Genomic DNA, 25,856 nt, shown 5'->3' on the forward strand with positions numbered 1-25,856 from the left:
ATATATATATATATATGTACTATCAGCTTTAACATACTAAAACTCCGCATTCTGCCTACAGAGAGTGTTTGTGTGTTTCATGTGGTTCTCACAGTGAAAAGCGATTATTTCCCTAAACGGCATCGAGGGGCTGGCCTTTATAGCAGAGACGTAAATTGTTTCCTGTGAGATATGAACTGAAATATGTGATATTATTTGAAAGAAATTCGGTCTATAAAAGTTTAAAAACGAATTTCAAGCCAAACTTTTCCCCTCACCTCCAGTAATTACATATTGTGGAATCTGGTTGCATGTCATTTTGTATTATAAAGAAACATGTTAGGTCAGTCTTGTGTTCTGTGTTAAGTGAAGTTGACAGAGATGGCCCTTCTTCTATTGCAATATTGCAAGAAACATTTAATAATATAAATAACTGAAGAGGTGCTTAAAATTTCATTGACTCAGATTCATTCAAGTTTTAGTATTCTGTCGCAGTTCATAAAAATTTGGAAGTGACGACAAATTAGTTGCCAGAAGCAAGGAATGCTAAGAACAGATTCAACGGTTCGGAAGGTTATGCAGTAAAATAAAATTGACATAAAATAAAGTGACATCGTGTGTCAGAAATATGCAATATTAGTGTCATGTGATGGGGAATACAAATTTCATCAATATAAATTACTGTTTTGTGATAACCGAGAAGGAACTACAATAAGCTATTTGAGGACGACTTTCGTGTTTCACGGCATCAATGCCTCGCTTTCTGTCTAAGATACTTACGGCTTCTGTGAGTACTTTGCGTAATCGTGGGTACTTATTAAAATACTCTAGACTTAGTAGAGTAAGAATTTTAATGAACAGTGTAATGTATAAAATTTTCTGTTCTATATCACATTATTATCATTTATATATTTATAAATATGCTGTGATTTATTTCACTGAATTTGATTTGTTTCATTCCGGTCCGCCACACTAATATTATGAAAAGTTAAATAGTTCCGTTCAGTGTGACTGGTTAATATTTTCTTATTTCAATTATTCATGCCCTTACATGTTTCGACCTTCAGAGACCATCTTCAGAGGGACATCTTTACATCAGTACAGTTAGAAGCCACTACTACAGTACATGTTCTAAAAGTCAAAATATGTACATACAATATAAATAGTATACAATTGGCTGTAAAATCTAAAGCCTTTACAACTACAGCGGCTGTTCCAATACTTTAAAATATATATAGTTAGTTTGTTAAGATTCTATTGGAATTCGTAAACCGACCTGGTTCGTGTCGTCCCTCTTATTATTTCTTTTGATGGGGGCCGAATGTGTGCCCCCTTGTCGTTCTCGAGAAGAGGGTTCTTTACTGTTGTCCTGTATGTGTTTGTGGCCCACTGTGTTGCCAGCTGAACGGAACTATTTAACTTTTTCATTTATTTCATTGTTATGAAATTGAGTTGTATGAATACATGAATATGACAGAAGTAACTTGGTTATAGTGACTGTCTGTAGGCTGAGGTACTGAATATAATTCCTGGCAGGGGTGACTTTTCTTTCGTCACTGCATTAGGAGTCGGGATAGCTCAGTGGATATAGTGATGGACTACGAGCTGGATGGCCTGGTTTCGATTCCAGGTAGTGCCAAGACTTTTCTCTTCTCCACAGCATCCAGACCGAATCTGGGGCCTATCCAGCCTCCTATCCAAGAAGTACCAGGAGCTGAAAGAGGGGGTAAAGCTTCTGGGGCTTGAAGCTGACAACTCACCTTCATCTAGTGTCGAGGTCTTAATGGCATAGTGCTTAATTTAAACACAGTAACAGTTTTATCTTGCGTTTTTATCTTTTAATGCCTTTTATTCCTTTCTCAAATACGAATCGGAAAAAAGATTATTTTGTTGGGGTCGCCACACACTTCCTCAGTCAAAGATGATAAATAAATATAGAAATTGCTATTTCTGTAATTTCCGATTCCTATGTACTTTCACCATCATCAAATTCCTTTCGTTGCTTTGATGTTCTCCTTTTCTATGGACAGAAATACCGACTGATAAAAATTAACAAAATAGTCTAGGGGGATTTGAATCTACTTCACAGAGCTTCTATGATCCACAATTTACGCGCTTGTGTTTGGTAATAAAACCAAATAAAATATAATATAATATAACTCAATGTAATATTCTGTAAAATTAAAATACTCCCTGACGAAAGGAACAGCTGTTGTGAAACTTTCATAATTAACCTACAGTGCGCTGCAAATTGTTCCACACCAGTGATGAGTGTAATATAAATTAAACATTTTCAGAGGAAAGCAGATGAAGTGACATGAAGGAAAATTGCATAATGAGGAGCTTCATAACTTGTACTCTTCTCCAAATATAATTAGAATTATCAAGTTAAGGAGGGTGAGGTGGGTAGGGCATGTAGCATGGATGGGGGAGACGATGAATGCATATAGGATAATTATAAGAAAGCTAGAAAAAAAAGAGACCACTGGGAAGACCAAGGCATAAGTGGGTGGATAATATTAAAATTGATCTTAGAGAAACAGGATAGGATGATATGGATTAGATTGATTTGGCTCAGGATAGGGACAAGTGGAGGGCTCTTGTCAACACGGTCATGGACGTTCAGATTCCATAAAATGATGGGAAATTCTTGAGTAACTGGAGAATTGGGAGCTCTTCAAGAAGGGCTCAGCTCCATGAGTAAGTAAGTAAGTAAGGCGGAAGCAGAATGTAATGGAAAAGAACTCAATTACTTTTAATAGCCTCAGTGACCTTGCAAGGTTCAGACTGGCCCTGGGGTACACTCAACTTCCTACCCATGTATACTGTTGCACAGAGAAAGTGGCTATTCACCTCCAGAGTATGCCGAAGCCAGGAACCGGTGGAGCCATGTTTCATTTCCCTCATACTCCTGCCTAAACACACAGCCATATTTATAAATTTACCAATGACACTGCGACTGTACTGAGCTATCTCGGATTTTGAGAAGTTACTTGCATCTAATTAACAAAGTTATCCAGTTTAAGTTGGCGGTTTGTGATGGCGCTAGTTTTGAAACCAACTCTCTCCACATCCCAGAACTTTTGCTTGATCAGCGCTGAGTCTGTAAGTTATATTCTATTGACGAGCACTGCTTTAATATGTCAATACACATGAAAACTCGTGCGAGGGACTTATCACTATTGAACATGCTGCCTACCGAACGTAACATTTGTGAGTAAAGGTAAAACGGTGAAGTTGTCCCTCGCTTAACTAATTAAGTACTATGTCATAAAGTTTCGATCACAGTAGTCACGCGGTCTAAGGCATGAACTCTCTTCGCTCGCTAGAACACTGGGATCGTGGGTTCGAATCCCACTCAAGGCATGGATGTCTGTGTTTATTCTATTTGTGTTGTCCTGTGTAGGCAGCGGCCTGGCGAAGGGTTGATCTCCCGTCCAAGGAGTCCTAACAACTGTTTTAGGGTTAAGAAACGGAAGTGAAACCAAGAGTTTCACGGATGTCCTCTGCTCCAAAACGGGAGCAACAGAAAGAGAGAGAGATGTTATAAAGTCATGTGGGCGTGGAGGAATATCTCCATATTTTATTGACCTCGGCACAAGAGGGATATGAACGGTCATCTTCACCCCCTGGGAAAGAGCCATTGGTACCCACTGGGTGGGCCCCCGCACCAGTCTGGACACTGAGCAAAAGAGAAAAACCTTGGTCTGCAGTAATCGAGCCCTGGTCGTCCAGCCCACAGCCCGTCCCTACACCGACATTCTTACTTCGTGTTCGGAAGATAACGGATTCGAATATCAGACCGGAGACCAGTCATCCTGACTGAAGTTTTCGTGATCTTCCTCAGTCCCTCCAAGCAAATACACGAGTAGTATCTTATAGTAGGCCACGGCACATTTTGAAGTCATCATTCATAATAAGCTTATTATCCGACGTTCTGTAATCTACGAACTGTAGAAAGCGCCGTTACATAGCTCAAGCTTCAGTGAACGCACTTAACATACAAGCCTTTAGTGTACCCCCACTGACGTGTTCATAAACATAGGAAATACACAAGGTCGAGGACTTGGAGTACAAACATATTTCTAAACAAAGTTGAAGGTCGACGTTAAGACACGTGACCATCCACTCCGGGCTAGACAGTGAACTTCAGAATTAACTTTGTTCTGTGATAGTGAAAGTCCCCACGGAACATATGAAGGATTCATACAACAGTTTGCTTTAAAAATCTGAAGGAAAGAGGCCGCTCACTGAGGTGCCTAGGCGTACACGTGACTATACAGTCTACTATTAAATCGATCTAAGGGAAGAAATCGCTGTTTATTTCGAGAATGAAATCGAAATCAGAAACATGTTTTAGGGGAAACACTATTTGATTTAAATTTAAAACTTGTGGCTGACGGAGTACCACTGCCATATTAGATGATGTCGAAGTAGTCTGTGAGGGAGTGACGGAATAATCTGCTCACTATAGGACCCATTTATGGAATCTTGTGAATATATTAATTAACCTACTGGCTCCAATAGGTGGGAAAGTATCTGAGTCAGTTCAGCGGGTATCAGCTTCACAGGAAGGGATCTACTGAATGAAGTTCATTTGAAGTTAGATACTGTTTTTTTTTTTCGGTGTAATTAATGTGTTTTTATAAATCCATTAAATTAGAATTCTTCTGAAGACTCTGTAATATATTCTTTGTGTAATGGGCGTCTTCCCAACAATAACTAAAAACAAAATGGAAATTAATATGCCACTGAGTGGTAGGACTGATAAAGTTTCTAAATTACATGCCAGCAAATGTTACATCTGCTCTCCATGAAAATAACAGGAACCGCTTTCTCATTAAGAAAAACATCACATTCTGCCAGAGGACGCAAATAACGCTGACCAACAACATAATATCATGTATTATTGGTCCATACAATCAGCATGATTCCTCTTGCCAAAGCATCCATGGAAACCCAAGGTAATTAGCCAGGCTTAAAATGGATATACTTGTACCACAATTGCAGCCACTACGTGATGCAACTGCATGGAACTACAAGTTTGTTAACCAGATATGTATATTACGTTAAGCCCCATAAATTCGGATAAAATAACAATACTACCGACTGTATTAATCATTCCCATCAATCAAATTATACGCTTCACCGCTAATAGTCAGGTATTCATGCAACTAAATAGTTAAACTCACGGCTAATAGATGGATGCACTGTAGCTCTCAGGGATGCTATAGGTACCTACCGACAGACGCAACCACGGATTAATGAGGACGCATCTGACGTCGACAGACTTATGTCGTATTCAATGGGAAAGCACTTCCTAATGGTGAGTATTACAGCTTACTCACTCTCAAGACTAAGTACGCTATAACCTGGAAACATATAAAGTGACATTAACTTGAGATACTACTGTATATATATTTACGTCACGTTGAGCTATGTATTATATATCACACATTTTTTATTGCATTGAGATTACTATCTTCTGGTATATGACACGGTGTTACATCCCAAAAGATAGAACCCTTCATAACCACCCCTGTGAGATCCTGAAATCCTACTTCTTATTGCATCGTTGGCTCGCCACACAACAAAGTTTACGACGATCTAAGAGAATAATTTAATAAAATATGTCAACACCTAACAACACACACACAGACAAATGATACACATTAATAAATAACACAACAGATCATATTTACTGCATTTTAATCAATTTTAATATGAATTAAGCATACATTATAAACACTGGTATAAGGCACAATGGATATGATCTAGAATTTCAAATTTAATAAATTAACAAATTATAAATTAACAATTAAATAGATTAGTCATGTAATTTGATTAAAAGCTGTTTTATACCTATGATGTATTGTGATTGAGTGGTTTACGGTATACAAAGCCTGATGATTCCTCTGTAGATAGAAACATGCAGTCTATGAATAACGAATATTAATGCAGTTTGAATAAAGCGTATGTGCAACACAGAATGTTGCTTGGCGATACTACAACATAAAAACTGTGCTACAATGTAAAAATTAAATTGGTAATACTAATAACATCTGTTCACATAACTACACCACCATTGCGATATATTGATAAAAGGATATATATTTAATTACGTACAACAAAACTAGTTTATTAATTTCAAATAATTCTTACGTTATTTAACGAATTAATTTCAGTTACAGATTATATATATATATATATATATATATATATTATGGAATGACAAGATAAGACATTCGTGACTGGTAAGACAGGTTTTGTAATGAAGGAACAGTGATCTAATACAGCATTGACTTAAAGGACTGAGTAAAACCATGAACGACTCAGAAAATTTTCCAGCGGGGAATTTAAGCCTGGTGTCTGCAAAACATAAGGCATATCAGTGAATATATAAAGGAAATAAGGGACTTAAATTTTCCCAAATATTTTATTTCTGTCTGAGATTCGAATTTCTCACGACGGTGATTATCCAAATCGCGATTACTTGAGATCTGACATCGTGTAGACTGGTATATATACAACCTGAGCACTTACGCAGAAGACAGCAGTTTCTTCATCCACCTGATGATGACAGCATTGGTCGAAACATGTAGTGTAAAATTTTAAAGTGAATATGTTTTCATAAGTTTTATAGAAAATTAGTGTTGCACGTGAGACTGTGGAACTAACTAATATTATTTGACCGATTTTCACGAAACGTTGTACTGTTTGCGACAAGTCTATTGATATAATTGCAATTTTCCTATGATCATTAATGATAGAATGGTGAATGGAAGACTTCAGGGAAGAAAAGCGCAATAATTCACCTCAACGTCGACTGGAGCGTCAGAGTGTGTGCTTAATCGTGTTGTGTGTTGTCACATTGAATTACGTACGTAAGGTTAGGTCAGTTTCGCATGTCAGACCACTGCGCAACCATCTGTACACTCTGGCAAAAGAGAGTCACACTGTCAGGTCAGTTGAATTTAACGGCTGTAAGGTTAGACTGGGGTTAGATTAGTTAAGCTCATCACTATACACATTAACACGTATACGCTTCTGAGAGTAAATTAAATAACATGATTAACTCGATAAAATAAATGTGAACGCATACAATAAGGTACATATTCCGCACACATCCACATGTAAATGTAACTGGTGCAGCGAATTGTAGTTGTCTCCAGTAGGCATACTGGCTGTCCATCAATCCATATATATTCTTTTTTTCGCTTAGTGGGGGTTGGAGTCCAGCTGGGTCCACGCGGCACGGCGGCCACTGATTGGCCTATTGTAGCCTGCCCTGGGTAATTATAATGATGGACAATTTGGTGAAATGAAGATTGGCAGTGGAAACCGAAGCACTCGGAGAAAACTCGCCCCAGCGCCACTTTGTCCACCACAAATCCCACTCGATCAGACCCGGGATCGAACCCGGGCCACCGCGGTGGGAAACCGGCGACTAACCGCTTGGGCTATGGCGCGGCCATCAATCTATACATACCAACATCTGTAATTTTAGCATGTGATCACATGGTACCACCCTTATAAAATACATTTAGCACAACATATCCATTACCGGATCAAATATTCGCTGTATATTTTTTTTGGCTGCTAATCTACTTTCCTTATTTTAAACAAATGAAAAGAGGCTTATGAGATCACCTTGCTGTTTAAGTGTTTGTGTCCCCCCCACCCTAACTTTTCTGCGTGTGTATCAGTTGTCTTGGGAATATGTTTATAGAAACGTTGCCAAACAACAGTCATCTCTTTTGGTTCCGCTTTTGCGGCTTTCGTGCACCATGTCACATAGCATTAAAAAGTTGTTGGAAGTTGTGTTTTTTGAGTGGTCCGTGTCGTATCATATACTCAATATGTAATGGAAGGAAAGTAAGCAATCAGTTCTTCCCAGAACGTCTTGTTACATGTCTCAATTAATCCTTGTATATTTTCACTGAACTACATTCGGTACATGAAAAGGGAGGGGAATCATAATGATCTGTGAGAAACTTCTCGCCATGCATCCTCCGGGTTCCACGTTTAAATCATTTGGCCAATATTCACGAAACTAGGGTATTGACATTCTGGCATTTAAGAAGTGTTCTTATTTAAGAAGAGTTCAAATTTTATGAGTATACAAAAGGTATCCAAACTGTAGCATCAGAGAACATCATCTATTTATTTACACACGAACATCCAATTTATTCCTAGTATTCCCTGAGAGTTTAAAAGAACGGAATACGTATAGTTTTCTTTAACCAACTGTTCTTACCTTGTCCTGTAAAATGTCAATATCACGCAGAATTTTCTAATGACACCCGAAGAACGCCTCTGTTTAAGGCATCAACCCTTTCATAAAATCCACACACCTTAAACCCGAGACCAATTTCATGGTGCTATTCTGGTATTCGTCCGGAGAGTCTGCGAAAAATCACGAAAGTACTCTGGACATTCGTGTTCCTTCCGAGGTTCAGACCAGGCACCTCTGGAACAAGTCAGAAAGAACTTTATGATATTCATTCCGAGCCTATTCGACAGTAGCTGAATGTAGTGTCTTTGAGTGTTATCTAATCACCGGGTTTTGTTTTTATACTACTGAGACCCCCTTCGGGTCAGATCTACGTAGCCGATATTGAATCACGCCTATCACAGTGGCCAAGCGGTCTAAGGCGGTCTTCGCTCGCTCGAACGCTGGGATCGTGGGTTCGAATCCCACTCGAAGCATGACTGTCTGTGTGTATATAGCGACCTTGCGACGAGCTGATCACTCTTCCAAGGATTCCTACAGTCTGTGTAAAAAAGATTAAGAAACTAAAGAAAAGGCCAAGGCCCAACAAAGGCCTGCAGTGCCACTGATGAATGAATGAATTAATGAATACTGAATTTCATAAACATCTTCCATTTTGAATGAGGTACTATGCACTAAGGTGCCATAAAACTTCCGTGAAATAATATTCTACATAAATACATTCTACATTCTACATGATATTCTACATAAATTTCTACATTCATAGTCATTCGCATTGTCCTGCAACGTGAAATGTTATCACACATATGAGCATTCACGGAATAGAAATTAATTACATGTCTCTGCAAGAAACAGGAAAAAAAAAACAATGACAATGCTTCATTTGTGTTGCATGCCACTCATTGAATGAAACAGAAGTCACTGAATGGAAGACGGACAAAAGGACAAAAGGACAAAAGCCTGTAATGCACTCTTCTTACGCATATAAAATCATAAAACTAAATATTAATGACGTTTCTACCAGTTCATGATTCTGATGATTGATGATCTTTGCCACTGGGTCATACATAATAATAAACCTGTGCCACAGACCCACGAAGTTTGACAGTTACCTTTGTCTCAACAAGCGCACGTATACAGTTCCTGTAGGACATATGTGGGTTGTTTATCTGCCCGTAATGTATTTGGCAGCTATTTAAGTAGCGCATTACATAGCGTGAATAGCAATCTGTTGGTGAACAAAGAAATTGAAAGGCTGTGGAATAAAGTGTTCCTGGCCTAAGATATGCTATTATCTTTTAACTTCCATAAGGGGACTGGCCCCTCGTTGGTGTCTCCACCTTATCGTGGTGAGGGGGTTTGAGTATGTCAAGGACCCTGAGAGCTATACCAGCGGTAGCGTAGCTACTGGCAGGGCCTCCCTTGCTGGACAGATCAAAGGGTAGACATCAGACGAAGAGAGACACCAAAAACCAAAAACTGATGCCGGAAGCAGCGTCATCAGCAGCGACTTGAAGCACAGAGCAAATGATGCTCGAGATGGTTCAAGTTCGTATAGCAACAGGTGTGACCAGAGTGGTTTGAACGGCTGTTGTACTGCGATGTGGAAAGCAAATGGAAAAACTACCACATTATCACTTTTCCTGGATAGTCTCTTTCCAAAAACAGAGATACCATGTATGCGAAGATAGAGGGGCGGATAGAAGTGACCAGAAAACGAGGAAGGAGACGTAAGAAGATGCTGGATGACCTTGGGGACAGAAGAGGATATTTTTATTTGAAGGAGAAAGCTTGAGACAGCATTAAGTGGAGGAACTGTTTTGGAAGAGACTGTGGACCTGTCCTCTTGACAGATTACTGATGAATGAATGAAGGGGACTGGGTGAAACCGCAAACAACACAACCACAACTGTTGGTGTCGCGGCCAGAATTCGAATCTTGCACCTCCTGAATACAAGTGAGAAGCTTACCGCTCCGGCAGTCTTGCTCGTTACGCGTCACGTACGGAAAATACAATCAGTTGCGGAGGTGTTTGCAGTAAGCATCCCGTTTCTTCTGTCATTCATTCTATTAACTTCTTTATTGTCTATTTCTTACCCTAACTTCAGCAAAGAGACGGTCTCTGGGGCTTTATAGTCTCTTACTCAGGGTTAACGTGGTCACAGTGTCTAACTAATAACACCTACATCTAGTTTTTTCTTCCTCTTCGCTCCAACTTCGGAGCATATGGCCGATTTCTAAGTTTCGTGATCACTTTTACAGACGGTAGGACTCCTTAGAAAGGTGATCAGCTCGTCGCAAGGCCTCTACCTAAACACAGCACAACAAAAAAACAGAATAAACGCATACAAACATCAAACATCAATGACTTATGTGGGATTCGAACCCACAATCCCGGCTTCCGAGCGAACGAAGATAGTAAATGCTTTAGACCGCTGGGCTACCGTGACCGGCCCTTCATCTACTGCCGAAGGTTGAGAATTCGAGGAGCTGCGCGTCATTGTATCACAAGTTCTCTTGGAGTGGCGCTTAAGCTATCATCCGTAGCAACACTTCGCCTTGTGTTCATGTCCGTCGGTCCGGTCCATAATGAAATGCATGCACAATTTAAATGTCACTATAAATTAAACGAAGAAAAAGAATCATAACTACCGTGTTTTATCATCTCCATGACAAATTTCGATTCAAGGATATCTTGTTTTGACTTTAAGTCATCCCATCCTGGTTTTCCCTGAAACTATCTTGACGTCAGAAAATATGAGCTACAGGGACTTATTGTGAGATCCGTCATGCTCAATTTTTACATGTGGTGGAACCTGTTTACTAATTTATGGTTCTGTTTATAAATGACAAAGTCTCTGGTATGAAATGTATATTGCCACTGAAAAACCTCAGCGCAGTGGAAAGATAATACTATATTGAAATAGTTTTAGAGAGAGAGGGTGTGATCGAACCACGCCGTTCAGGATGGATAAAGGGACGAATTATTATGAACACGGTGATCAACTTTGGGGTACAATAAAAGGCGGGATTTCTCCCATTTTTTACTCTGTGCGATTATGGGCTTTCCAGCAAGGAATTTTTCATGGGGTTATCTAGGCAAGCTATTTTTTATTTAATTTTTCGGTAGTACTGTCTATATTTGAGTCTCGGTCCATTATGGTACCATTTGTTAGACGCGGAACACATGCCTAATTTAGTATTAATTTTGAAATATTGAAACAAAATTAATCAGATATAGCTTTTTTTTATTCGCATAGTGGGGGGGAAGTGGAGTCCAACTGGGTCCACTCGGCACGTCGGCCACTGTTTGGCCTATTGTACCTGCCCCGGGTGATTATTATGATGGAGAATTTGGTGGAATGAAGGTTGGCAGGGGAAACCGTAGTACTCGGAGGAAACCCGCCCCAGCGTCACTTTGTCCACCACAAATCCCACTTGATCAGACCCGGGCTCGAATCCGGGCCGCTGCGGTGGGAAGCCGGCGACTAACCGCTTGAGCTGTGGCGCGGCCGTAAGATAGCTTACGTAAGCCTATGCCATTCTGATCACCGAAGTTGAGCAACATCGAGCGTAGTTAGTTCTTGTTGGAACAGGTGACCGCTTGGGGGCACCACGTGCCGTTGGCATTCCTTTTGATGCGATCCCAGTGGCCGTGCTCGGACACCGGGATCGAAGTATGGAGGTCTGTCTGCGTTTATTTTGTATTTGCCTTATTCTGTGTGTGGGTAGCGGCCTTGCGACGGGCTGCTCGCCCGTCGAAAGATTTCTACAGACTGTGTATAGCAGTGGTTATAAAACTGTGGGGCGCGACCCCAAGGGGGGGGGNNGGCTTGAAAGGGGGGCACAGCATACTTTCCTACAGATAAAAATTAAAACTGCCATAAATCAATTAGAAAAGTAAAAAAATAAAAGTAAAAATACATATAGAAAAACTTTTGATGAGTACAGGCTTTAATTATCATGAATTTCAAAATAACTAATAATTATTCTCTTTACCGGCAATTATAAAACGCGTATGACAGAGACAGCGTTGATAGTTTGGCAGCAGCCGCATCCTCTGAAGTCTAGACTTTTTAAAATTCTGTGTGAGGAAATGGGTGCCGAACACACTGCTCTGTTGTTTTTTAGTGATGCTCGATGGCTTTCAAGAGGCAAGGTATTAAAGAGAATGTTTAAGCTGAGGAATGAGGTGTTCTGTTTTTTAAATGGGGAAAATCACTCACTGGCAGACAGTTTCAGCAACAAGGATTTTTTTATTGAAAATGGCTTACCTCACAGATATATCTGAGAAACTAAATATCCTCATCACTTCACTTCAAGGGAACGAGGCAACTGTACTTTCTTGAAATGACAAAGTGAAGGCATTCATGAGAAAATTAGAGCTCTGGAGAAACAGTATGGAAAGTGACACGCTAGACATGTTCCCTACTCTAGTGTCAATGGTACAAGACACCGATAATCCAGTGCTTCCAATGGACATAAAAAGCTGACTACTTGATCATCTCATAATGTTGAAGTTCATTTCGAGAAACACTTTTGCAGTGATTTTGATGAATTTAATTGGATTAAAAATTCATTCAAAAATGCTCCTGGGCCATCATCTCTGAATGTAAATAAGCAAGAACAACAAGAACAACTGTCTTTGTTGGAGTTCTCGATACATATTGGCACGGAATTCCCAACTTTGAGCCAAAAAGCATTGCAGATCCTGATTCCTTTCGCAACAACTTACTAATGCGAGACAGGGTTTTCTGCTATGGAAGCTATAGTGTCAAAGTATCGTTCAAGGCTAAATATTGCTAAAGAAGTTAGAGGGGCCATTTCTGATATTACACCACGTTTTGATAAACTTTATTCTCAAAAGCAGGCCCATCCATCACACTGAACTTTGACATTTAAATGTTTGATTTTCTTTGCAGAAAAAAAATTAAATACTTGTTAGTTAAATATCGTTTAATTTCAATACATATTTTGGTTAATTGCAAGTGTTAAAACTAATTTTTATTGTAGGCCCAATACTGTGATACTTTAATTTTGAGTAAAAGAACTACTAAATAGTATGTAAAAGAACACAAAGTAAACTGCATAAAACGTCAGACATACCATGACTTCTATTTTGATAAAAAAACAGGCTGGGGGCCTGAGAGTATTTTCTCTTGTCAGGGGGGCTCGGAGGTAAAAAGTTTGAGAACCACTGGTGTATAGGATTAAGAAACTGAAAAGCGGCCAAGGCCCAACAATGGGCTGTAGAATATATATATCAAGATGATATAAATTACCAAATAAGCATACTTACTTTATTTGCATATGCTGATTACATATAGTTAAAACCCCAAACTCCCTCCGTCATACAATACTACATTCCGGGGAAGTCATGCTAAAGTGAAAATTTATTGTAAAATTTTAAACTAATATTGTGCTAAAAGTCATATATATAGGTCACAGTTATTTTAAACGAGTACGAGGCAGCAACACACAACACAGCACAACTCGTCATAATCAACTAAATTAAAGTAACTACGTTCTATACCATGAATTTTAACATAATATTAGTTTTAGCTTTTACAAGAAATTTATAATCCGGAAATTTTAAATCCTTTATTTTTATATGCATGAATTATAAAGTTCATTTAATATGGAACACCCTCTGAAGACGGTCTTGTATGACCGAAACAAGTTGGCGTTTTAACATGCAATTAAGACAGAGAAATAAACTAGATACACTTAGATATTATGAGGTCATTGCATTCTTTCAGTTGACCTAATCCTTCCAGCCGCACTAGGCCCTGGGGTTTACTCAGCCTCTAACGGAAATGAGTACCAGGAATTGAGTAATTTTCCTGGGCTGTAAAGCGCGGCCGGCGCGTAAGGCTGAAAACCTTACCGCCATCTTTGAGCCGATTGTCTAGATAATGTGGGACCCTCAACGTCTCACAACCCTATGGCCCTTCACGGCCTGGCACAGGGATAGCTTTACCTTTTTTTACACTTAGATATTAATTGACAACTTAGTCTAAGGCAGACATCTAGGCCTAACGTAAAGGAACATACAAATTAAATGTGATGTAAGCGAAACACAATGAAGCGCGTTTCTGATTAATTCAAAAGCCACCAGGACTGGTTTTGTGACATGAGTGTACTTGGTATATCTTGGAAGCAGAACTGTTTAATATCAAAATCACCTGCAGGCTGTTCCCCTTCATTCAACGCACCTGTAAAGCCGCCAGCAAGTTATACCAAGATCCCCTGCAAGTCAAAGTAAGTTTTCCTTCGGTGGAATCAATTCACAGCTCGTCCTAATTACATGTAATGAAAGCGCGTGCGGTTTTATTGCTGCTTCATCACTTGATTAATGAAACCACGGATAATACAAATAAAACCCCCTTTTTGTGAGGCCTTGTAGGCAGCTGTTAATTGCGCCTGTTCACTGCCTCATTTCCACGTATCTCGTAACTTTCAGTAGCTTGCGAAAGTGAGAGGTAAGAATGATTACATATTTTGAAATATATGTCTGAAAAGGGTAGTGGTGATAGATTATAGGTTTTTGTTTTTATGGTGGTGTCTTGGGTGCTGGGGAGAATATTTGGACCGAAGATAGATGAAGTGACTGGAAGCTGGAGAAAACTGCATAATGAGGAGCTTCATAACTTGTACTTTTCTCCAAGTATAATTCCAATGATCAAGTCAAGGAGAACGAGGTGGGAAGGGCACGTAGCACGAATTTGGAGAAGAGAAATGCATACAGGATATTGGTGGGAAAGCCAGAAGGAAAGAGACCACTGGGAAGACAAGGCGTAGGTGGACGGACATTATTAAAATGGATCTTAGAGATAAGGAATTGGATGGTATGGATTGAATTGATCTGGCTCAGGATAGGAACCTGTGGAGGGCTCTTGTGAACACGGTAATGAACCTTCGGGTTCCATAAAATACTGGGTAACTCTTGAGTAGCTGCAGAACTGGCGGCTTCTTAAGAAGGGCTCAGCTCCATGAGTAAGTAAGTGAGTACAGTGATGACTTATCAGATTATGGTCTTCTGGGTTATGACACCGTGTAGTCGTGTATGTGGATACCGACGTTTCGAAGGAACATGCCCTCCCCCCATCTCTCAGTGTCTCACTATCTCTTGAGATGTGACCTATTTTCCGATGGTGTCAGTAATATATAGAGTCGGAAGACAGGACGATAGATGCGTGATGAATTGTGAACAGAAGTAAGTGAAAGTGGTCCAATGGTAGGACTGCACAGATTCTTCCCTGGGAGGAGTGACTAAGGAAAATCACGAAAGACTTCACTCAGGATATCCAGTGTTTCGAACACTTCTCCTCCAAAGTACAATTCTACAGCGTTAATTCATAACGCAGACCGCCCTGTTTGGTTCTTCAGTGTCGCAGAGTGTAGAAAGTGCAATTGGCAGAGGTATACGTACAGGCGGATTGTTTCAAGAAGGTGACCTCTTGGGCCCTCGGGAGGGAGAGCGGAGATAGAATGCATTATAGGGCAATAGGAACGGCGACCAGAAAAAAATTATTCTGTTAAGAGCTATAATACTTCTTCCGAATTCTGAGAAAATATGCATAACCGACGTTCAAAACATTCAATTATTTTCTTCAGCAAATCAGTTTCATGTTGCAACAAATGTGGCACTACGTGATGCGATCAAAAACCACATGAAAGGGGGAAAGATGTACGAAATCGATCAATAATTATTCGTACATCTTTCCCCCTTTCATGTGGTTTTTGATCGCATCACGTAGTGCCACATTTGTTGCAACATGAAACATACTTAAAGTAAAGATGTCAGGTCCAAAGTGCAGTCATTGTAACTGAACTGCGGCATATTAAAAACAGTACAGTTTTACTACGATGCAACCTAACACCAAGAGAAAGAAATCTGAAACGAATTATAATGACTGCACTTTGGACCTGACATCTTTACTTTAAGTATACATGGCTTGTTTTTGGGAGCACGTTACTGTTCGGAGAGGTCTTATAGAATTTTTAACCGTCATACCTTACAATACAGACCTAGAAGCAATCTAAATATAAAAGACTATTCAATGCAAAATGGATGTCCTTATATTCGTGCCTCTATCCACATAGGCCACACAGAAACAAGTGCCTAACAGTACTGAGCATATAAATGCGGGGATTTTAGGCTATGGCCTGAGGTGCGAAGTACCCGAATATGCTTAACTGGAAGGAAGTTATGTTGACGAGCATATTTCCGAGAGGACAAAGAATAAGGAATCTGCTAAGGAGATGCTGATGGCAAAATTGTGGTTGCAGCGTAGTTGGTTGATGCACTACAAGCTAGAAGGTCGCGGGCACGATTCCCGATGAGGTGGTTGGATTTTCTAATTTATCTAAACCTTCCAGATGCCGGAATAGCGTAGTCGGTATAGTGACTCGATATGGGCTGGACGACCGATGAACTGGAGTTCGAGTCCCGGTAAGGTCAAGAATTTCCTGTTCTCCACGTCGTCCAGACCGGCTCTGGGGTCCACCCAGCCTCCTATCCAATGGGTGCCGGGAGCTCTTTCCCCGGGGTTAAGCGGCCGTGACGTGAAGCGACCACTCACCTCCAACTAGTGCCGTGGTCAAGATAATGTGGATCTATATATCCACTCCCCCATACGCCTTCATGGCACTTTGACAACTTTATGTTACCTTTTACCTAATCCTTCCAGCCGTATTATGGCCCTGGGTTCGACTCAGCCTCTAACAGAAATGAGTACCTGAAATCCTCCTGGGGGGTAAAGGACGTCCGGCGCGTAAGGCTGACAACCTTACTGCCATCTGTGAGCCGACTGTCTAGAAAATGTGGGAGCCTCCATGTCTCACAACCCTATGGGCCTCCATGGAATGTTTCAGGGATAACTTTACCTTTTTAACTTTACCTAGGGGAATTCCCTTCGACCTCTCGTTCCCCTTTTTAGCCAACTTACTCCACCCGCTACGTTATCGAGGACTCGACATAGACAGTTGATTATGCAGACTGTTACGTCTTCTTTAAACTTACGAAATTTTTAATGAACTTCTGGTGTGTATGCGCGGTGGAGATTTCAAACGTGTACGTATATATGACTTCTATCCGTAAAGTTGCCTTCACAGTGTATGACGTACCCTGGTGCGTGAAGCATACTGGCTATATCAAATTTCGTAATCAACTTGTTATTCATGAAGTGCTTTTGGCTCTTAATTTGTAATACGTCAGCATCATGACATGTTATTGATGCTGAGATATTACAGGAACCAACAATTCAGGTCTACAGAAATAAACATCTCTTATGATATGCGTAAAGTCGGGAATATTGTAATGTCAAAACAAGCAGGTCTGGTTTCAGCCTTGGCCAAGATGCATTGGGGCTCTACTGTACAGTTTCAGGGTCGAGTGAATTGCCTTAATCTTTAGCTAATCCACCAGTTATTGCACCACACTGTCTGGTAAGTCAAACAGCTTTCCCACTATACTATCGTATTCGATACTAAGAACAAATTGTTACCTGCACAATTCTGTAAGCATATGGTCTTCGTGTAATTTGTAGGTTGTTACAAATGTTTCGGAGTTACTTGCCGCCTTCATCTTCTGGGTAGAATATCAATGCAACAAGTTCCTGCGAAATATTGGTAATCACGTACAAGAATCATAACGTCAGACAATTCTAAATATCGTCATAACCTAGAAGACAATGTCCCTCAGAAGTACTGGGGTTTGGGGCTTCGTCCATCGTCAGATATTCTAGAAACTAGAAAACAGAACGTTTCGGGAACTGGATCTGTTTCCGTCCTCAGGTGAGGGAGAAAGACCCCTACTCAATTTAGTTCCGTAGAAATTACTGGATCCAGTTTCGGAAATGTTATGTTTTCTGGTTTCTAGAGCACAGGACGATGGACAAAGGCCAAAAACCCAGTAACTCTTGAGTGTTATACACCATCGTCAGAACCCTTTAGAATCTATAAAACAATTGTTTTAACGGCTGTGAGACCCAAATTTTCATATACGATAAAACATAATTTTTAGTTGGAAGATATTACCTGTCTTTATTTACGTTCTGTGATGAAATTACCTTTGTGTAACGTCCTTTTAGTGTACCCATTTTATTGCAAAGACTGTACGGGAAGTATAGCTGAAAATAAATACCTAGGCATAGCCAAAATTTAGCTGGAGATGTACAGTCCTGCTGATGTACTCAGGAATCCTTGTGCAAGACTTGTCTAATGATGTGTGCCTACGTATGTGCGTGTTCGTTTCCCGTCTGCGGTCTGTAACTCAACACCTGCAAGTAACGGAACTCTGCCTGAGCTCTTCATTTAATTTTTACATAAAGCGAGGCTCGGCTTGGACATTCCCCACACTAAATGAGGTATATTGCTTTAACAGAAAATTTCAACTTAAATAAAATCAAAGCAACAACATCTTAATGACGTCATAGTTTTTAAATTAGGAAATGCCCTCAACTGCATATAGGCAAATTTGTTACATCTCGCTTTAATTCTAAAGATATAAACTTTATTTTCATTAAGATCTATCCTAACAATTCGCGATTTTGGGGTTTCAAAGCGACGAAAATTAAGACTAAGTTTTCTGGGTTGTGACAACGGTGTAGTTTCATCAGTGACTACTAACATTTCGAACAAATCTTCCACCTCCAGCTCCAAGGTGGGATTATGCCCAAATGGGACTGGGGTCAGTTATATAAAAAAGGCAGCCAATGAAACAGGGAAGATCAGAAGACGTAATATCAAGGGATACTTGAAAAGCGGAAACAATAATTGCCTTGAAGAAAACAGTCTTCTGGGATTTGGCACCGTGTATATGTGGTGTTAACCGATGTTTCGGAGGAACGTCGGTTAACACCACATATACACGGTGCCAAATCCCAGAAGACTGCTTTCTTCATAGTCACCGCCGTGAAAGCCTCAAATCTTACAATAATTGCCTTGCTTGATGGATTCCCTTGTGTTCCTACTCACGTTGGGTAACCTTCCCAAACAGCTCGAACACATCTCTGGTTGGCTAATTTCTACCCTGAATATGGAGGCAGTAGGTCCCTCCGAAACGTTGTTAACCATCTATTAACTCAGAAGGTAATTATTTTAATCATCCCGCCGGATCTCAACAAGATGTTCCTTCTAATGACAATGAGAACTCACCTTACAATTTAGGCTACGCTCAATATAAAATTAATTACGCTTCAACTCATACTCTCGTCTACGCTTATTTATTTTTTCACTTATACTTCGATCGATTTATAAAATGTTCGCAATTTCATAACGTATTGCGACATGATCAAATACTTTAACAAGAGATGTCATCCGTTACTAGGCAATGACACATTAAGCACGCTATGACGTAACTGCCATTGCTACTCAAAATAAACATAAAAAATTGAAGAACTTTTGAAAGCGGTGTTCCCTGTGGGGTCCGCATACCTACACAGTAACTCTGCGAGTCTTAGAAGGCGATGAGAATGGAACCCAATATCCGGGGATATAACTGGGCTATCCTATGCCTGGGGGTATAAATACGTGGATCTCCCCCCCCCCGCGTTGGAGGAGTCTCGAATTTGACACAGTAAAATATGGTCATGAGTCCCGCGAAACTCTGACCGGGGAATGACTGCCTTGGTGAGAGCCATCATTAATTGTAATTGACAGACACGCCCTCTCGACAGAGATGGCGCCCCACATCAACAAATCTACAACTGTCTGACAGAAAAAAAAGAAGAAAAAAAAAACTGCTCACTCTTTCGAATTTTGGCTGGAACGCCGGCTATCGTGACTGAGGCTCTCGTGGTTTCCTTCAGTCCCTTCCAGACAAATATTGCGATAGTACCCAGATCAGGCTACGACCGCCTGCTTCCAAATCATTTAATTTCAACTTCTATCATGCTACGATACAGCACTGTATAATCAACATAAAAAAGTAAAGGTATCCCTATAATAGGTCGTGGAGGTCTATAGGGTTGTGAGATGTTGAGGATCCCCACATTTTCTAGACAATCAGCTCACAGATAGCGGTGAAGTTGCCGCCCTTTACCCCCAGGAATATTCCTGGTACTCATTTCTGTTAAGTGGTTGAGTTGATCGCATGGCCATAGTGCTGCTGGAAGGATTAGGTAAATTGAAAAAATCCACCTCATCGGTATTCGATCCCGCGAACTTCCGGCTTGTAGCATAGTGCCTCAACCAACTACGCTAACGCTTGCTTCCGAAAACGGAAATCTGTCCCTTGGGACCCCTAGCAAGTAGACAAAATTTTAGGCTTTCACGGTGAAAAAACATACTGGCGATCAGTCTTGTCCGTGTTAAGTTAAATTCAAATCTGACACGACTAATTGCTCAAGAACATTTCAGCACTCCGTTAAATAAACTGAGTTTTCAAAAAGAAATGATTTCTGAACAATTCATTTGGACCCTGTTAAGTCTGTGTTGATACCAACGAGAATTCACTACTGTGCTTCCTAACACTGACATCCAAGAGGCAAGGACTGCCACCTGCACAGTGTGCGTAACGCCCACATGCAGGAGAGAGAGAGATGAAGGGCTTGGAAGCGCGCCGGTCCGTTCTTTCTTGCGGCCCCCACACAGAAGTCAGTTTTCCGCTGCGAGTGCTGGAGGCAGCATACGGTCCGTAAGAGCTTCGTTGCTGTCTGAAGCCGCCGGCGAACACGTATCGCGTCACGTTCGCACTCTCGCCGTCAGTCGGGTGTTGGATTTGTGCAGACACGCGCTTGATGTATAAGGCGATGAAACACAATGAATAGAAACAGAACAAAATTATATATCCAGTAAAGAAGAACGTAAAATTTTTGTTCTATGTTATGTTCTGCGTTTAGTTGAGGAAACTGTGAGTTTGAATACTGGTGCATGTGCTTCAAATGTTTCGTTACAGTCCATCGCCAAAACCCACTTCAACTTCCGAATAGAATAACACTAGAACAGACATTTTTCTATTTGATGATCCAAAGGGTAGCCTTATTAAGATATTAACACAGAAAAATTCGAGAAAAAAATCTGTTACAATTATTATTTCGTCGTATATTAAGAATTAAGAACTTATATCGAACTGTAAGGTGCTAAGCTAATTTGCTATGATATTATGTTGGAAATAAAAGCCACACTATGTATTTCGTTTACTAATTCAGATGTTTTAAAACTGTGATATAAAGACTTCACGCTTCCACGTGTAAGTAGATATTTTGTTGCTTAGCTCGATGTTTTTGTAAAGTTCCCTGTACTGGTAACCTAATGAAGAAAGTGAGGAGATATTTCATTCAGTAGTACGCAGATCTACATGCAGGTTCTTATGGAACTGCATTCATAGAAATTCGAGCGTTAAAATCAAAAGGTTTACTTTCTAATTTCTAACTGAAGTACTGTCATGTTAATCATATTAATTGTGCAACAGTACGAGTATACTGCTCATGTTCTGCGCAAAGTAAATTTTTATTCCGAAAGCAACTATTGGACATTGTACACATTTGAGAGGACATCTTGGAGGTCAAGAAGCATGTTTCATAAATCTAACTTAGCTAAGCCTCTTATTTATTTGCGAAGGATCGTGTTTGAACTACGTTATCGGAAAATTCATATATAAAGTGATAATTATTAATTAATTCAAATCTGTATTATTTAGTCAAAATTTTTCATCATTAATTGGACCATCATAGTATATTTAAAGGAAAGAATTCACACCTTCTCCAAATTGTGTATTTCAGAAAAGTACCGCTACGAGTGAAATTGCGATCGGTCCCCTTCCTGGACTTTCAGATTGAGCCTCTGAAAACAATAGCTGAAACTGAAACCATCTGGAGCAATTAAAACAATAAATTTCTTTGACATGATACAAACTCCTGCCCGAGTACTATATTAACTCCTTGTATGAAGTGAAACGTTGAATCGTATGTGAAACAGACTTTGAATCAGAGTACGGTCTTCACATGGTGTTTATTCCATTCGAAATATTCCTAGAATTAAATATGACAGGTCATTTAGCAATCCATATACACACAGTTCACTTCCAAACACACGAAGTGCTTATTGCACATTGCCAGATTTTGCGTTAACAATGAACACGGTGGCATGCGAGCATAAACAAGCAAGCATCGCGTACAAAAAACAGCGTTAAATTTACAAAACAAGTTACTCAAATATATCGTGTTCTGCATTCAGATGATGTATAACTGAAGTATAATTTTCAACACACACATTTTATGTAATTCACATGTCATTGAAATATTAAATTTTAAAGTCGTTTCATCGTTGTGAATATATATCGGATACAGTATGGTTAATATATTCTTTTCTTCCGTTGAATGCTAGCCCTTACTACTGAAGAAGATAATTTTTGTGCCTTTGTCGCGACAAATGTTGACCCCGCAAACAGTAGAATGTTTTAGATATTGTAAAGCGAACAATGCACGCACTGTTATCTGATTCTGAAACAACAGGAAGAGCGTAACAATAGATGCTCTTTTCTTTATCTGATTCTAGGTTGAATGTTGTGGTCGCAACTCTGTACGGCTGTTCGTGGGTATGTTACTTTCAGTGTCACGTCCTCAGACGCGAAGCCTATAAAAACAGAGGTGCTGCGTAATAGACGCGCGTCTTATAAACTTCTCGTTAGCGTCACAACATTTGTATCGTAAATCTAAAGATCTAAAGTAGCTTACTTAATGACCAAAGTGTCGTCATCAATAGCATCTGTAACTCCCTTCCATAAGCGCACTACAGTCCTAGAAACTCTCTCTTATAAAGACGATCTGCCTTCCTGAGACGTAAACGTAACTTTGTAGTGTCTCGCATGGATTAATTAGAATCTCGCCTGTATCGAAGGACGCATTATCAGACTGAATTTTCATAGGACCAAGCGGGACCTAGTTGGTGTCTCATCCGTGGAGAGTACATGCAAGTTTGTACTTTAATGAACGTTTTAGCTAATGAAAAGTGTGAAATGAAATCATATTTTTCCGTCAAGTGAAAATAAGTGAATCATCAAAACAGTGTTGGTGATATACGTGCAGGCCTCCACGCCCGACCCTGGTGTTCACATAGTCGCGTGTTGAAAACGACATTGCCCTCTCAGTTAACACGACGACTTTGGATAGCGGAACATATCCTGAGCCGTTACTTCAGAGAGTGAAACCACAAGCAACTCTGACCACAGCGACTATGGACCGAGCCATTGAGAGGAAGACGCTGTTTATCGGTGGACAATAACATTAAAACTGTCTTTATAACAAAACACTGTAACTGTATAAATTCAAAACAGTTAGGCCTCCTGTTTAATTAATGTCAAGTAAAGGTATGTGAAGTTCGAAACAATATTCTGCATTAAAATTAGCTAAACATCATCATCAAAAAGTTATAAGAAACTAAAACGTCTATACAATGCATTGGTATAGCTTCTTCATTGTTTTTCGTCGTACACAGTGTTTAAAATCGTGAGAAATAAGGCGACTTAAGAACACTGTAATGAAGATTCATCTACTGCACATGAAAGCAAAAGGAAATTTCCATTGAATAATTCGTAATCAAGACTCAATACGAAATAGATGTATCACGGCTAAGTGGACTGTGAAATTGAATAAGTTGTTTCAGCTGCTGCGGTTTCCTGTTGCTAAAAGACAGAGAATATATAACAAGACGCTTACTATCTTGTCTTCAATCCTGTAACAAAATTACAACCCACGATTTATCATTATCATTTTCCAGCAAATAAGGAAGTGTGAAAGTTTGCCAGTGTTACAGTAACAAACTTCCATTGTATAAAACAAAAAAGCAATGCTGCATTTGTGTATTTAATGTTCATAAGTGTCGACGCTTTTTACAGTGAAAAATATTTACATTTCTGCAAAAGCAGAATAAGGCCGTAACGGGGTCTCCTGATGGGAGAAGTGACTCTTAATTGTGCGATAACACGATTAAAATGTAATGTTTGTGCATAATTAAAGTTAAAACACTTAAAGCACTTAAACTTCAAGTGCTAGGAGTTTATCTTAGAAAGTGACAAATTAGTCTGACAAATAAGATTATTCCCAAATGGTGTTTACCAATTTTGTTGTAAGGCACAATAGCATCTACTCTCAAGATGTGTTTGCAAGTCCTTGAATGCTCTGTTAACCCTATGAGTCAGTTCCAATATGATATGGTTCCTTGGTAAATGAATACTTTGAATGCGATATAAGCATGAGTGATTCCTTAATTACCGCTATTTTCTTAGTTCTCTCTGAAGACTGAACTTAATTATAAGCTGAAGCAAACTGTATTTAAAAGGAAAGGATAAGATTATTAATAAGGCAATTACCTCAGACTACAATAACATGTCTCGGAAACGTATCGAGTATAGAATTTGTAAATCATTTGGTACAAAACGTTTTATTTTAATCTTACGTAATAATGACTGTTCTGAATCAATATTTGTATAATTTTATTGACATACTGTTCTCGAAACACCTGAATAATATTTTCCGAACAAGTGGCCGTAATTTTATTTATAAAAATTTAACATTATTCGCAAATATCAAACACATTCACATACTTAACAGTGAACAGCAAGCACGTCAATTACATAAAGCGGTGTTAATTTGTAACTCTCACACAAATATATTTACACAAAATCACAAAGAAGTTTTGATGCACAATTAAGAGACTATATATGGAAAGTCAGCGACCCAGCAAAATGTATTCATATCAGTGTGAAAGTGTTCAGTAGAACAACAATTCCTGTTGCTGTACAGTGAGCAAATTATTTACACGATCCTTATCACGACAAACCCAGTTTCTCCATCTTTCATTGACGTTCAGCACACTATTATATTATTCTCGTTTCCGCAGATTTCACGGTTAAAACAACCATTAATATTTTTCTTCTTTTAAAAAGATATGCTTTAATACACGACGAATTTCTTACATTTACTCTTCGAACCCATGGGAGGAAGCGTATTTTGAAAGAGTTCTAAATTGCTGAAGTTGTTATAAAGCCAAAACTGTACTACAACATGGGTACCTCGGAAACGGTCACATCACCACCTCCTCTGGGTGTCGGAATTGGTGGACTCCGGTATCGTGCGTGTGAAAATATCACTGCCAACTTGAGTGAGTTCGGTGCCTTCTGCTCCAACGCAACTGAAAGCACAAAAAGTTTTGGACTTGATCCAGCTCCAGAACAAGAGTCACTTGTTATGATCCAGAAAATTGTCTCCATTGTCGTCCCTATTCTCTTCGGACTCATCGTGTTGGTCGGGCTCTTCGGAAATGCTCTGGTAAGTGACTTCATACTGTAACCGTACAATGCAAAGGACTCCAATGTTTTGGTTCACGTGTGTCGGTACTTGTCGCTACATCAAAGCAGAGGCAATACCTCACACCCACTCCAACCAACGGGAACTGAACCCTTTCGCAGTTCCGGGATGGTAAAGTTTATGACGGGTCACAATCCCCAGACTAAACCCAAACCAGCCCGACCCTCTCTCTACTTTTAGAAATAGCCATAAATACTAATAAGAGGGATCTGTCCAAAAGACATTGAAAAGGACTTTTGGTCACTAGAGAGAGGTGGCCCTCTAACGGTCATAAATGTTAAATGTTAAAGCCTGCTTTTAGCAACGAGCGGCGAATTGTTTTATTAGTACAG

General features: G+C 39.7%; 2 protein-coding genes across 9 annotated transcripts in view; one reads left to right on the top strand and one right to left on the bottom strand.

Moving 5' to 3' along the window:
- The window catches only part of LOC111866023 (transient receptor potential cation channel protein painless), a 27,473-nt gene extending 22,204 nt beyond the window's left edge, over positions 1–5,269 (bottom strand). Inside the window, exon 1 of the mRNA XM_033752070.1 lies at positions 5,222–5,269. The gene's annotated coding sequence lies outside the window, so the exon portion shown is untranslated. The remainder of the gene's footprint in view (positions 1–5,221) is intronic.
- LOC111866025 (allatostatin-A receptor) overlaps positions 5,235–25,856 on the top strand; it is a 421,775-nt gene continuing 401,153 nt past the window's right edge. For 2 of the 8 annotated variants that reach the window (XR_002843077.2, XM_023854514.2), the window contains exons 1-2: positions 20,822–21,407; positions 22,715–25,485. Coding sequence is in view for 7 of the 8 variants with exons in the window: in XM_023854514.2 (XP_023710282.1) it covers positions 25,222–25,485 (264 nt within the window). In the remaining variant the exon portion in view is untranslated. Of the gene's footprint in view, positions 5,306–20,821; positions 21,408–22,714; positions 25,486–25,856 lie in introns of those variants that run through there. The other 6 variants (XM_023854515.2, XM_023854516.2, XM_023854517.2 and 3 more) reach the window with 6 other exon arrangements.

Source organism: Cryptotermes secundus, unplaced genomic scaffold (assembly GCF_002891405.2).
Source record: "Cryptotermes secundus unplaced genomic scaffold, Csec_1.0 scaffold135, whole genome shotgun sequence".
Classification (NCBI taxonomy): domain Eukaryota; kingdom Metazoa; phylum Arthropoda; class Insecta; order Blattodea; family Kalotermitidae; genus Cryptotermes; species Cryptotermes secundus.